The sequence below is a fragment of the Theropithecus gelada genome, chromosome 19 (genome assembly GCF_003255815.1).
Source record: "Theropithecus gelada isolate Dixy chromosome 19, Tgel_1.0, whole genome shotgun sequence".
NCBI classification, from domain to species: Eukaryota; Metazoa; Chordata; class Mammalia; order Primates; family Cercopithecidae; genus Theropithecus; species Theropithecus gelada.
The window spans coordinates 12,403,593-12,415,512 of NC_037687.1; the positions used below are offsets into that span (position 1 = coordinate 12,403,593).

General features: G+C 52.0%; 1 protein-coding gene across 2 annotated transcripts; it reads left to right on the forward strand.

Moving 5' to 3' along the window:
* Window positions 1–2,829: 2,829 nt before the first annotated feature.
* RNASEH2A (ribonuclease H2 subunit A) lies at window positions 2,830–10,584 on the forward strand. Of its 2 annotated transcripts, XM_025368137.1 has the most exons (8): window positions 2,830–3,068; window positions 3,276–3,347; window positions 3,471–3,597; window positions 3,702–3,789; window positions 6,419–6,556; window positions 6,665–6,752; window positions 10,022–10,145; window positions 10,267–10,584. In XM_025368137.1, exons 1-8 carry the CDS (start codon window positions 2,942–2,944, stop codon window positions 10,403–10,405), a joined length of 903 nt encoding a protein of 300 aa, XP_025223922.1. In that variant the 5' UTR covers window positions 2,830–2,941; the 3' UTR covers window positions 10,406–10,584. The 2 variants fall into 2 exon arrangements, with proteins under 2 accessions (XP_025223922.1, XP_025223923.1); XM_025368138.1 differs by lacking the exon at window positions 6,665–6,752 and having other exon boundaries at window positions 6,419–6,560; window positions 10,106–10,145.
* The last annotated feature ends 1,336 nt before the right edge of the window (window positions 10,585–11,920 follow it).

Sequence of the window (11,920 nt, forward strand, 5' to 3'; positions counted from 1 at the left end):
ATAAATAAAAACAAAAAATAAATTAGCCTGCCATGGTGGCATGAGCCTGTCCCAGCTACTCAAGAGGCTGATACAGGAGGACCATTTGTGCCAAGGAATTTGAGGCTGCAGTGAGCCATGATTACACCCTTACATTCCAACCTGGGTAACAGAGCAAGATCCTGTCTCAAAAAATAAAAACAAAAATAAAAAATAAAAAATAAACCTGATCATAAAAATTTGGTTTGTATATGCTAGCGCAGCACCAGGAGATTTACTTACCTTCATTCTGTCAATTATGCCATTTATCACTTGATAGCCCTGCTGGTCAGTTGGCATTGTGCCTGCTTCAGGGCCATGGTCACACCCCTGAAGACAGAATTCAGCATCAGATGGCGGGCACCAAGGATGTTATAGGACACTCACAACTGTGCAGGCTGGCACAGCCTGAAAGTGTCAGGTTGTAGTTCCTCTGAGCCACTTACCCTGTGTATGAGCTTGGAAGGTTGGCTTGCTGTCTCTTGGTTTCCCCACCTGAGACTCATGGAAAGATTAAATGAGGCCAGACATGGTGGCCGGCTCACACCTGTAATCCCAGCACTTTGGGAGGCTGAGATGGGAGTATCACTTGAGCCCAGGAGTTCCAGACCAGCCTGGGCAACATGGTGAAGCACCGTCTCTGCAAAAAATTAGCCAGGCATGGTGGCATGTGCCTGTAGTCCTAGCTACTTGGGAGGCTAAGGTAGGAGGATTGCTTGAGCCCAGGAAGTTGAGGCTGCAGTGAGCTGTGACTGTGCCACTGCACTCCAGCCTGGGCGACAGAGCGAGACCCTGTCTCAAAAAAAAAAATAAAAAAATAAAAAAATTTTTTTAAAAATTAAATGAGATAGTCTACGGGGGAGTGTCTGGCATAGAGGCAGAGTCTAGCGAATATGCGCTTCTCTTATTTGTTAGTATCTTTATCTTTCTTCCTCTCTGGGGCAGGGGATTGGGAGTAGGCCTCACCTCTGCCCTCCTTCTCTAGAAGTCGAGGACTCAATCCTTGGCCCGTGGGGAAAGTGGCGGTGTCTCTGCGACCTGGGCAAGCAGGAGCGCAGCCGCGAGGTAGTCGGCACAGCGCCAGGCCCAGTTTTCATGGACCGGGAGAACCTGATCCAGTTAGGACCCTGCCGGCAACGGGATTGTCCATCCTGCAAGCCCTTCGACTGCGACTGGAGGCTCTGAGCCCGAGTGAGAGAGGGGCCCAGAGGACGCCGGGCCGGGGCAAGCCGTGGGGCCCAGGGTGGGCGCGGAGGGAGGACGTGCGGTGCGTGGTGGGTATGAAGTGAGTTTGGGGAAGGGAGAACTGGGGCTCCAAGTCTTGAGTGACTTGAAGCTGATATGGTTAGGCGGAAGCTGAGTCAGGAGCCGAGAGCCCCGCTGATATCTAGGGAGAAAGGCAGAAAAATGGAGGGGGCGCTGGGCGCTAGGACTCACGCCTGTAATTCCAGCATTTTGGAAGGCCAAGACAGGCGCATCTCTTGAGTCCAGGAGTTCAAGACCAGTCTGGGCAATATAGTTGAGATCATCTCTCCATAAAAATTTTTAAAATTAGACGAGCATGGCGGCACTTGCCTGTGGTCCCAGCTACTCGGTAGGATGGGGAGGGAGGATCGCTTGAGCCTGGGAGGCAAAGGTTACAGTGAGCCGAGATCGCTACACTGCTATCCAGCCTGGGAAACAGAGTAACACCCTGTTTTTTTAAAAAAAACAAAAAGTGGAGGGGGAGGCGCAGAGGAATAAAAAAGGAGATAAAAAGACAATGAACTAGGACCCTGAGGAAGGGGCATGAGCCTGGTAAGGGGCGGGAACCCACAGGCAGAGGACATAAGCCCCAGTGAGTCCAGGGAATAGAAGAAGTGTGGAGGCCAGGCACTCTGGCTCAGGCTTGTAATCCCAACACTTTGGGAGGCGGAGGCGGCCAGATCACTTGAGCCCAGGAGTTTGAAGCCAGTCTGGGCAACATAGTGAGACCCCGTCTCTACAAAAAATACCAAAAATAGTTGGGCATGGTGGTGTGGTGTGCACCTGTAGTCCAGCTGCTTGGGAGACGGAGGTGGGAGGGTCGCGTCAGCCCAGGAGGTGGAGGTTGCAGTGAGCCAATATCGCACCACTGCACTCCAGCCTGGGCAACAGAGAGAGACCCTGTCTAAAAAAAAAAACAAGGGGGGGGGGCGGGGGTGGGGGGGGGGACATTCATTCTAAGTTAGGAGGAATGAGCTTCTATATAGTGGGCAGAGACCCTGAGCAGGAGTCCACTGAGGTCTGTGATCTCCAATGGGGGTGGGGAAGGCTTGGCCTGAATGAGAGAGAGGGTAGGAAGCACAGATCTTGCAGGGAGTGGGGGTGGGCTGAAGGCAGCAACCAAGAGAGGGAGTTTGAGGACTCCAAATCCAAAAGCCTGAGTTTAGTGGAAGCGGGGCTACCTGGTTCAGGTGACTTAGAATGCGTACAGAAGAAGGGACTGCGAGTACAGGGCCTGAATCCAGGTGGAAGTCGGGGACGCAGTGATGCGGGGACCCGTGTCCTGGGACAGGGGTGATATTTGACCCTCTAGTTCCCCATTAGGCTGGGTCTTCGAAGCTGCGTCTCAGTTTCCCTTTTATTTCCCCTTTTTCCCACCGGCCAACGCAGGCGGGGCCCCAGAGACCGTGAAGCAGAGCTTGCAAAGTGACCCGGTCCACCGAATTCCCCACGCTGAGTGTTCGGCCACAGTCCTTCGGGACTACAATTCCCAGAAGGGCGCACGGCAGCGGCGTCGGCGTCGGCTGCGTAAGCGTCCACGGCCGTGGGAGCGACAGGGGCGTGTTCTGCCCGCGGATTGGCCGGAAACAGGCGCCGCTGCAAGGCCCGCGGAAAACGCGCGCCGAGACCCGCTCCCGCAGTGTTAGTTCTTGCAGCTGGTGGCGGCGGCCGAGGCGGCATGGATCTCAGCGAGCTGGAGAGAGACAACACGGGCCGCTGTCGCCTGAGTTCGCCTGTGCCCGCGGCGTGCCGCAAGGAGCCTTGCGTCCTGGGCGTCGATGAGGCGGGCAGGGGCCCCGTCCTGGGTGCGCACCTAGGGCCAGGGAGGGGAGGGGCGTGGTACGGGGGATGCGGGGAACGGGAGTCGGGATTGCACCGCACCAGGGGAGGGGATGTGGTCGTGGTGATGGCACCCAAAGAAGCAGTGATGGTAGAACAGGGATGGATGGCAACTTTCACGGGCTCAGTGATTGGACCCCGGCTGCGAGAAAACTGACACCCCTTCTCCCCAGGCCCCATGGTCTACGCCATCTGTTATTGTCCCCTGTCCCACCTGGCAGATCTGGAGGCCCTGAAAGTGGCAGGTAAGCCCGAGGTGTGCGTCTGGGGAAGGGATTCCTGAGTATGTGCAGGGGCAGGTGAGCACTGAAAGGGGAGGACAGGAACTGGGAGAAGCAGCTGTTCCCCTTCTCTTCCAAACCTTCCAGACTCAAAGACCCTATTGGAGAGCGAGCGGGAAAGGCTCTTTGCGAAAATGGAGGAGAACAGGGACTTTGTCGGCTGGGCGCTGGACGTGCTATCTCCAAACCTCATCTCTACCAGCATGCTTGGGCGGTGAGGGGTACCCGGGGGGGGGCTGTGGGAGAGGGGCAGCCAGCATGGGCTGACTGGGCTTTCTTCCTAGAATGAGGTTAACTGGGCTCTGTTCCCCACCACAGAGTCAAATACAACCTGAACTCCCTGTCACATGATACAGCCACTGGGCTTATACAGTATGCATTGGATCAGGGCGTGAACGTCACCCAGGTGAGTTAAGTGTTGAGTTGTCCCCATTTGGTCATCACAGGATAAACTGGCGACAAAACAGGAGTTCTAGACTGCAGTGAGCCATGATCATGCCACAGCACTCCATCTTGGGTGACAAAGAAAGACCCCCCCCAACCCAAAAATAAAAATGGAGGCCAGGCCCAGTGGCTCACGCCTATATTCGCAGCACTTTGGGAGGCCGCAGCGGGTAGATCACCGGCGGTCAAGAGTTCGAGACCAGCCTGACCAACATGGTGAAACCCCGTCTCTACTAAAAATACAAAAATTAGCTGGACGTGGTGGTGGGCGCCTGTAATCCTAGCTACTCAGGAGGCTGAAGCAGGAGAATCGCTTGAACCCAGGAGGCAGAAGTTGCAGTGAGCCAAGATTGTGCCATTGCACTCCAACCTGGGCAATAGAGTGAGATTCTGTCTCAAAAAATAATAATAAATAAAAATAAACTAAAAATGGGAGGCTAGGCACGGTGGCTCAAGGCTGTAATCCCAGTGCTTTGGGAGGCTGAGGCAGGCAAATCACCTAAGGTCAGGAGTTGAAGACCATCCTGGCCAACATGATGAAACCCCGTCTCTACCGAAATCGCTTGAACCCGGGAGGCGGAGGTTGTAGTGAGCTGAGATCGTGCCATTGCACTCCAGCCTGGGGGACACAGCAAAAAATAAAAATAAAAGAAGTAAATGTGGGCAAAAACGTGCAGTGGGCAGATTCAGCATCAGATACGTCTGGAGTGCCTCAGGCATATTCCTTGCTACTGTTGATTTCGTGCTCCTGTTTCTGCCCTAAATGTGTGCCACACTGAGGACCACAGTGTAGCCCCTAGTCCCATCTCCATCTAATCTCTCCCTCATCCTAAAGGCTCAGTCTGCAGAACAAATCCCACATGTGTCTCCCTGCTACCTCTGTCCTAGCCCAGGACACCCCCCACACCCTGAATACCTGCTAAGCATCGTCTCTCATCCCCCACCCTCCTGTCCCCTCCAATCTGTTCCCCATGCAGCAACAGAAAGTAGTCTTTTTGAAATGCACATCTCCTGTGGCTCACACCTGTAATCTCAGCACTTTGGGAGGCCCAGACGGGCGGATCACGAGGTCAGGAGATGGAGACCATCCTGGCTAACACTGTGAAACCCCATCTCTACTAAAAATACAAAAAATTAGCTGGGCGTGGTGGCAGGTGCCTGTAGTCCCAGCTATTCGGGAGGCTGAGGCAGGAGAATGGCGTGAACCTGGGAGGTGGAGTTTGCAGTGAGCCGAGATCGCGCCACTGCACTCCAGCCTAGGCAACAGAGCGAGACTCCGTCTCAAAAAAAAAAAAAATGCACATCTCAACATTTAGTTTTCCGACCACAGTGGAAATTAAATCAGAAAAATTTACAGTCGAGTGGGGGAGAATTACATTAAATTACCAGAGAAAAACATAAATCAGCATTGCCTCGAATGCTCTCAGTGAAAGAACGGACCATTTTGAGAGAATAACAAGGCAAAATAACCTCGACGTAGGAATTGTATGCTGGGTGTGGTGGCTTATGCCTGTAATCCCAGCACTTTGGGAAGCTGAGGTGAGCAAATTGGTTGAGGCCAGGAGTTCCAGACTAGCCTGGGCAACATAGCAAGACCCCATCTCTACAAGAAGAAGAAAGAAAGGAATTATAGCAAGGTAGGCCTTGCTGAGGAGGGACCTGAGGATCAGGTCCAAATGCAGAGCTGGCGATGCAGTAACTGGCATAGACAGACAAGGGACCTGCCCGTGGGGGTTCAGGGCCTAGCCTGGGCAGAAAAATGTTTAGCTGGTAAACAAAAAATAAAGGTGGTTTCTGAAAACATTACTGCTGTGGAGATACCACTTTCTCCCAGCAGCTCTTGACCCCTCTCTTCGGTGCTGTAGCCATAGACCCCCGTGCAAGGGCCCAGCATCATGGACCTGGTCCCAGCTCAGGGCCTTTGTACTGGCTGTTCTCACACCTAGAGCCCTCTTCCCCAGATCTCTGCACGGTTTAGTTCCTCACCTCCTTCAAGCCTTTATTCATCACTACACCTAGCTAATTTTTTATTTTTTGTAGAAACATGGTCTCCATATGTTGTCCAGGTTGGTCTCGAACACCTGCCCTCAAGCGATCCTCCCGCTTTGGCTTCCTAAAGTGTTGGGATTACAGGCGTGTGCCAACGCACTCTACCACTTTTTTTTCTAGTGTTTTCTGCCACCTCAGTTCCTAGAACAGTATCTGGCATGCAGTAGGTGCTAAATAAGTGTAGAGCAGATGCAGCATGATCAGAGGAAGCCTCTTCAGGAGGTGATTTTTTTTTCTTTGTTTTATTTTATTGTATTTATTTTATGTTTTTGTAAAGATGGGGTCTCACTGTGTTGCCAAGCCTGGTCTCAAACTCCAAGGGCGATCCTCCCGCCTCAACCTCCCAAAGTGCTGGGATCACAGGCGTGAACAACGTTGCCTGGCCTGGGAGGAGATGTTTGAGTTGAAATCCCTGATTGATCCAGCCTGGGGACGGGCTGTGAGAAGAGGATTCTGGGTAGCAGGAAGAACGTGCCAGGGCTGTGAGGCTAGAGCATTGGTACATTGTTTGTTCAATTAATATGTGTCTGTTGCCGTGGCAGGTGTTTGTGGACACTGTAGGGATGCCAGAGACATACCAGGCGCGGCTGCAGCAAAGTTTTCCCGGGATTGAGGTGACGGTCAAGGCCAAAGCAGATGCCCTCTACCCAGTGGTTAGTGCTGCCAGCATCTGTGCCAAGGTCAGTACCCTACTAGCCATGGCCGGCTTCCAGCATCCCACTATATAAGGGCCAGGCATGGCCACCACGGGGGAGGAGGGAGATTCCAGGTGGCTGTCTTGCCCACAGGTGGCCCGGGACCAGGCCGTGAAGAAATGGAAGTTCGTGGAGAAACTGCAGGACTCGGATACTGATTATGGCTCAGGCTACCCCAATGGTGAGCAGACAGTGACCATGGTACTAATGTTGAAATGGCCAGAGCTGAGCACACTTCTGAGGTTTTCTTTTCTTCCTTTCTGTCGTTTATCATTTTATTTTGCTTATTTTTTGTTTCTATTTTTTATTTTTATTTATTTTTTGAGACAGAGTTTTGCTCTTGCTGCCCAGGCTGGAGTGCAATGGTGCGATCTCACCGCAACCTCCACCTCCTGGCTTCAAATGATTCTCCTGCGTCAGCCTCGCGAGTAGCTGGGATTACAGGCACGCGCCACCACGCCCGGCTAATTTTGTATTTTTAGTAGAGACAAGGTTTCTCCAGGTTGGTCAGGCTGGTCTTGAACTCCCGACCTCAGGTGATCTGCCCGACTCAGCCTCCCAAAGTGCTGGGATTACAGGCGTGAGCCACCGCGCCCAGCCTATTTTTGTTTTTATAAAAATGGGGTCTTGTCATGTTGCCCAGGCTGGTATCAAACTCCTGGAGTCAGGCAGTCCTCCCACCTTGGTCTGTCAAAGTGCTGGGATTATAGCCATCAGCCACCACCCCTGGCCCTTTTTTCCTTATTTTTTTTTTTATTTTTTTTGAGACGGAGTCTCGCTTTGTCACCCAGGCTGGAGTGCAGTGGCCAGATCTCAGCTCACTGCAAGCTCCGCCTCCCAGGTTTACGCCATTCTCCTGCCTCAGCCTCCCGAGTAGCTGGGACTACAGGCGCCCACTACCTCGCCCGGCTAGTTTTTTGTATTTTTTTAGTAGAGACGGGGTTTCACCGTATTAGCCAGGATGGTCTCGATCTCCTGACCTCATGATCCGCCCGTCTCGGCCTCCCAAAGTGCTGGGATTACAGGCTTGAGCCACCGCGCCCAGCCTTTCCTTATTTTTTTAAAGAGATGGGATCTCCCTATGTTGCCCAGCCTGGTCTTGAACTCCTGGGCTTAAGTGATCCTCCTGCCTTGGACTTCCAAACAGCTAGGATTACAGGTGTGAACTACTGTGCCTGGCTGGAGGTTTTCTAAATTGTTCTGGTCACCCTACTCCACAGTGAAAGAGGCCCAGTGTTAGACAGTGGTGCCATTTGTTCATGGCCACACAGCCAGTGAGTGATGGAGCTGGGTTCCAGGCCATAGGATTGCTGCTATCTTCCCCGCTTCCCACTTTACTCTCTCTCTGGAGCCCCAGTGATGAACTGAGACCCACGGTGGGCATCTGCCCCTTTGTTAAGGGGAAGGGGACCAGGCGTGGTGGCTCATGCCTGTAATCACAGCACTTTGGGAAACTGAGGTAGGAGAACCGCTTGAATCCTTGAGTTCAAGACCAACCTGGGCAACATAGCGAGATCCCCATCTCTATAAAAAATTTAAAAAATTAGCCCATTATAGTGGTGCCCACCTGCAGTCCCAGCTACGCAGGCTAAGGTGGGTGGGTTGCTTGAGCCCAGGAGTTTGAGGCTGCAGTGAGCTATGATTATGTCACTGCACTCCAGCCTGGGTGACAAGGTGAGAGCTCATGTCAAAAAAAAATAATGTTAGCCGGGCGTGGTGGCTCACACCTGTAATCCCAGCACTTTGGGAGGTTGAGGGGGGTGGATCCCTTGAGTTCAGGAGTTCGAGACCAGCCTGACCAACATGGTGAAACCCCATCTCTACTAAAAATATAAAATTAGCTGGACATGGTGGCACACGCCCGTAATCCCAGCAACTTGGGAGGCTGAGGCAGGAGAATTGCTTGAACCTGGGAGGTGGAGGTTGCAGTGAGCTGAGATCACACAATTGCACTTCAGCCTGGGAAACGAGCGAAACTCCGTCTCAAAATAATAACAATAATAATGTTTAATGACAGGCTGGGCGAGGTGGCTCATGCCTGTAATCCTAGCATTTTAAGAGACAGAGGCAGGTAGATCATGTGAACTCAGGAATTCAAGACCAGCCTGGGCAATATGGCAAAACCCCATCTCTACAAAAGATACAAAAATTAGCCAGGTGTGGTGGTGCACACCTGTAGTCCCAGCTACTTGGGAGGCTGAGGTGGGCGGATGGCTTGAGCCTGGGAGGCAGAGGTTGCATTGAGCTGTGATCATGCCACTACACTGCAGCCTAGGTAATAGAGCGAGACCCTATCTCAAAAAAAATAAAAAGACTGGGCATGGTGGCTCACACCTGTAATCCCAGCACTTTGGGAGGCTGAAGTGGGTGGATCACCTGAGGTCAGGAGTTTGAGACCAGCCTGACTGTCCAATACTGTGAAACCCCATCTCTAATAAAAATACAAAAATTAGCCAGGTATAGTGGTGGGTGGCTGTAGTCCCAGCTACTTGGGAGGCTGAGGCAGGAGAATCACTTGAACCTGGAAGGCGGAGGTTGCAGTGAGTTGAGATCACACCACTGCACTCCAGCCTGGGCGACAGAGCAAGACTCCATCTCAAACAATAAATAAATAAAATAGGCCGGGCGCGGTGGCTCAAGTCTGTAATCCCAGCACTTTGGGAGGCCGAGGCGGGCGGATCACGAGGTCAGGAGATCGAGACCATCCTGGCTAACCAGGTGAAACCCCGTCTCTACTAAAAAATACAAAAAACTAGCTGGGCGAGGTGGCGGGCGCCTGTAGTCCCAGCTACTCGGGAGGCTGAGGCAGGAGAATGGCGTGAACCCGGGAGGCGGAGCTTGCAGTGAGCCGAGATCCGACCACTGCACTCCAGCCCGGGTGACAGAGCGAGACTCCGTCTCAAAAAAAAATAAATAAATAAATAAAATAAAAATGTTTAATCACTTGTTCTTGGAGGTCAAGGAGATGTCTCAGAGGCACTCTTCCTGCACTGCCCTTTGAGCAGTTCTTGGCCAGGTAAAGGTCCTGTGGCAAGAAGGTGCCTCAGACAATAGGAGGTGCCCCAGGTACTCTGGAGGAAGCCTTAGAAGAGTGGCAAGGAGGCCAGGCGTGGTGACTCAGGCATGTAATCCCAGCACTTTGGGAGGCTGAGGTGGTTAGATCACGAGGTCAAGCGATTGAGACCATCCTGGCCAACATGGTGAAACCTCATCACTACTAAAAATACAAAATTTTGCTGGGCACGGTGGCGTGTACCTGTAATCCCAGCTACTTGGGAGGCTGAGGCGGGAGAATTGCTTGAACCCGGGAGGCGGAAGTTGCAGTGAGCTGAGATGGCGCCACTGCACTCCAGCTTGGGGACAGAGTGAGACTCCATCTCAAAGAAAAAAAAAAAGAGTGACAAGGAGCTTGAATGTTATGGACTGTCACCATTGCCCACCCTACCCCAGATCCCAAGACAAAAGCGTGGTTGAAGGAGCACGTGGAGCCTGTGTTCGGCTTCCCCCAGTTTGTCCGGTTCAGCTGGCGCACAGCTCAGACCATCCTGGAGAAAGAGGCGGAAGATGTTATATGGTGGGTGTCATGGATGTCCTGGGGGTGCTATAGGGAAGGAAAGAGGGAGGCCAGGGTTCAGCCCTGCCTGAGAAGGTTGCTCCCCATGGAAGTGGTCACTGTTATCACCTCTCTCCCACAGGGAGGACTCAACACCCGAGGATCAGGAGGGACTCAGGAAGATCACATCCTACTTCCTCAATGAAGGGTCCCAAGCCCGTCCCCGTACTTCCCACCGATATTTCCTGGAACGTGGCCTGGAGTCAGCAACCAGCCTCTAGCAGCTGCCTCTACTCGCTCTACCTGCCTTGCCAACCCAGACATTAAAGTTTTTTAAGGAGAACCATACGTAGGGAATGTACTTTTGAGACAGAGGTGAGGTGGGAGTGTGCTCTGCAGCCGGGTCCAGCTATTGCCTTTTGGAGCCTTAAACAGAATGGGTGTTGGTTGATTGATTTTATATGGTTTGATTTTTTTGTGTTTTTAAATTTTATTTATTTATTTTATTTTATTTACTTTTTTTGAGAGACGGGAGTCTCACTCTGTCACCCAGGCTGGAGTAGAATGGGGCAATCTCAGCTCACTGCAACCTCTGCCTTCCAGGTTCAAGCAGTTCTCCTGCCTCAGTTTCCCAAGTAGCCGGGACTATAGGCATGTGCCATGCCCAACTAATTTCTTTTTTCTTGAGACAGAGTCTCCTGTTGCCCAGGCTGGAGTACCATGGCACGATCTCGGCTCACTGCAACCTCCACCTCCCTGGTTCAAGCAATTCCTCTGCCTCAGCCTCCCGAGCAGCTGGGATTATAGGCACATGCCACCACACCCGGCTGATTTTCTTTTCTTTCTTTTTTTTTTTTTTGAGACAGAGTCTCGCTTTCTCACCAGGCTGGAGTGCAGTGATGCAATCTTGACTCACTGCAACCTCTGTGTCCCGGGTTCAATCGATTCTCCTCCCTCAGCCTCCCACGTAGCTGTGACCACAGGCACGTGCCACCATGCTCAGCTAATTTTTGTATTTTTAGTAGAGACGGGGTTTCACTATATTGGCCAGGATGGTCTTGATCTCTTGACCTTGCGATCCGCCCGTCTCGGCCTCCCAAAGTGCTAGGATTACAGGTATGAGCCACCGCGCCCAGCCAGTTTTCTTGCATTTTACTATTAGTAGAGACGGGGTTTCACCACGTTGGCCAGACTGGTCTTAAACTGCTGACCTCAGACAATCTGCCCGCCTCAGCCTCCCAAAGTGCTGGGATTATAGGTGTGAGCCACTGCGTCCCACCTAAATTTTGTGTTTTTTAGTAGAGACAAGGTTTCACTATATGTTGGTCAGGCTGTTCTCTACCTCCTGACCTCAGGTGATCTACCCACCTCAGCCTCCCAAAGTGCTGGGATTATAGGCATGAGCCACTGCACTGATGTTTTTTTAGTTATATGTTTAATTTAAAAATTTTTTTTAATATTCTTTCTTGAGACAGAGTCTCGGTCTGTCACCCAGGTTGCAGTGCATTGGTGCAATCTTAGCTCACTGCAACCTCCGCCTCCCAGGTTCAAGTGATTCTCCTACCTCAGCCTCCCTAGTAGCTGGGACTACAGGCGCGTGCCACCATGCCTGGCTCATGTTTTGTATTTTTAGTAGAGACAGGGTTTCACCATGTTAGCCATGATGGTCTCAATCTTCTGACCTCGTGATCCGCCTGCTTCGGCCTCCCAAAGTGCTGGGATTACAGGTGTGAGCCGCCGCACATGGCCTATTTGTATGTTTTTAAGATTTTTTTGAGAAAGAATCTCACTCTGTC

What these genes read in the sequence shown, in the direction of transcription:
- RNASEH2A (XM_025368137.1), top strand. Translation starts at nt 2,942, where the DNA reads ATGGATCTCAGCGAGCTGGAGAGAGACAACACGGGCCGCTGTCGCCTG. An exon ending in GGAGGCCCTGAAAGTGGCAG is followed by an intron (nt 3,348 to 3,470) that starts GTAAGCCCGAGG and finishes CAAACCTTCCAG; the next exon opens with ACTCAAAGACCCTATTGGAG. An exon ending in GAGGCGGAAGATGTTATATG is followed by an intron (nt 10,146 to 10,266) that starts GTGGGTGTCATG and finishes TCTCTCCCACAG; the next exon opens with GGAGGACTCAACACCCGAGG.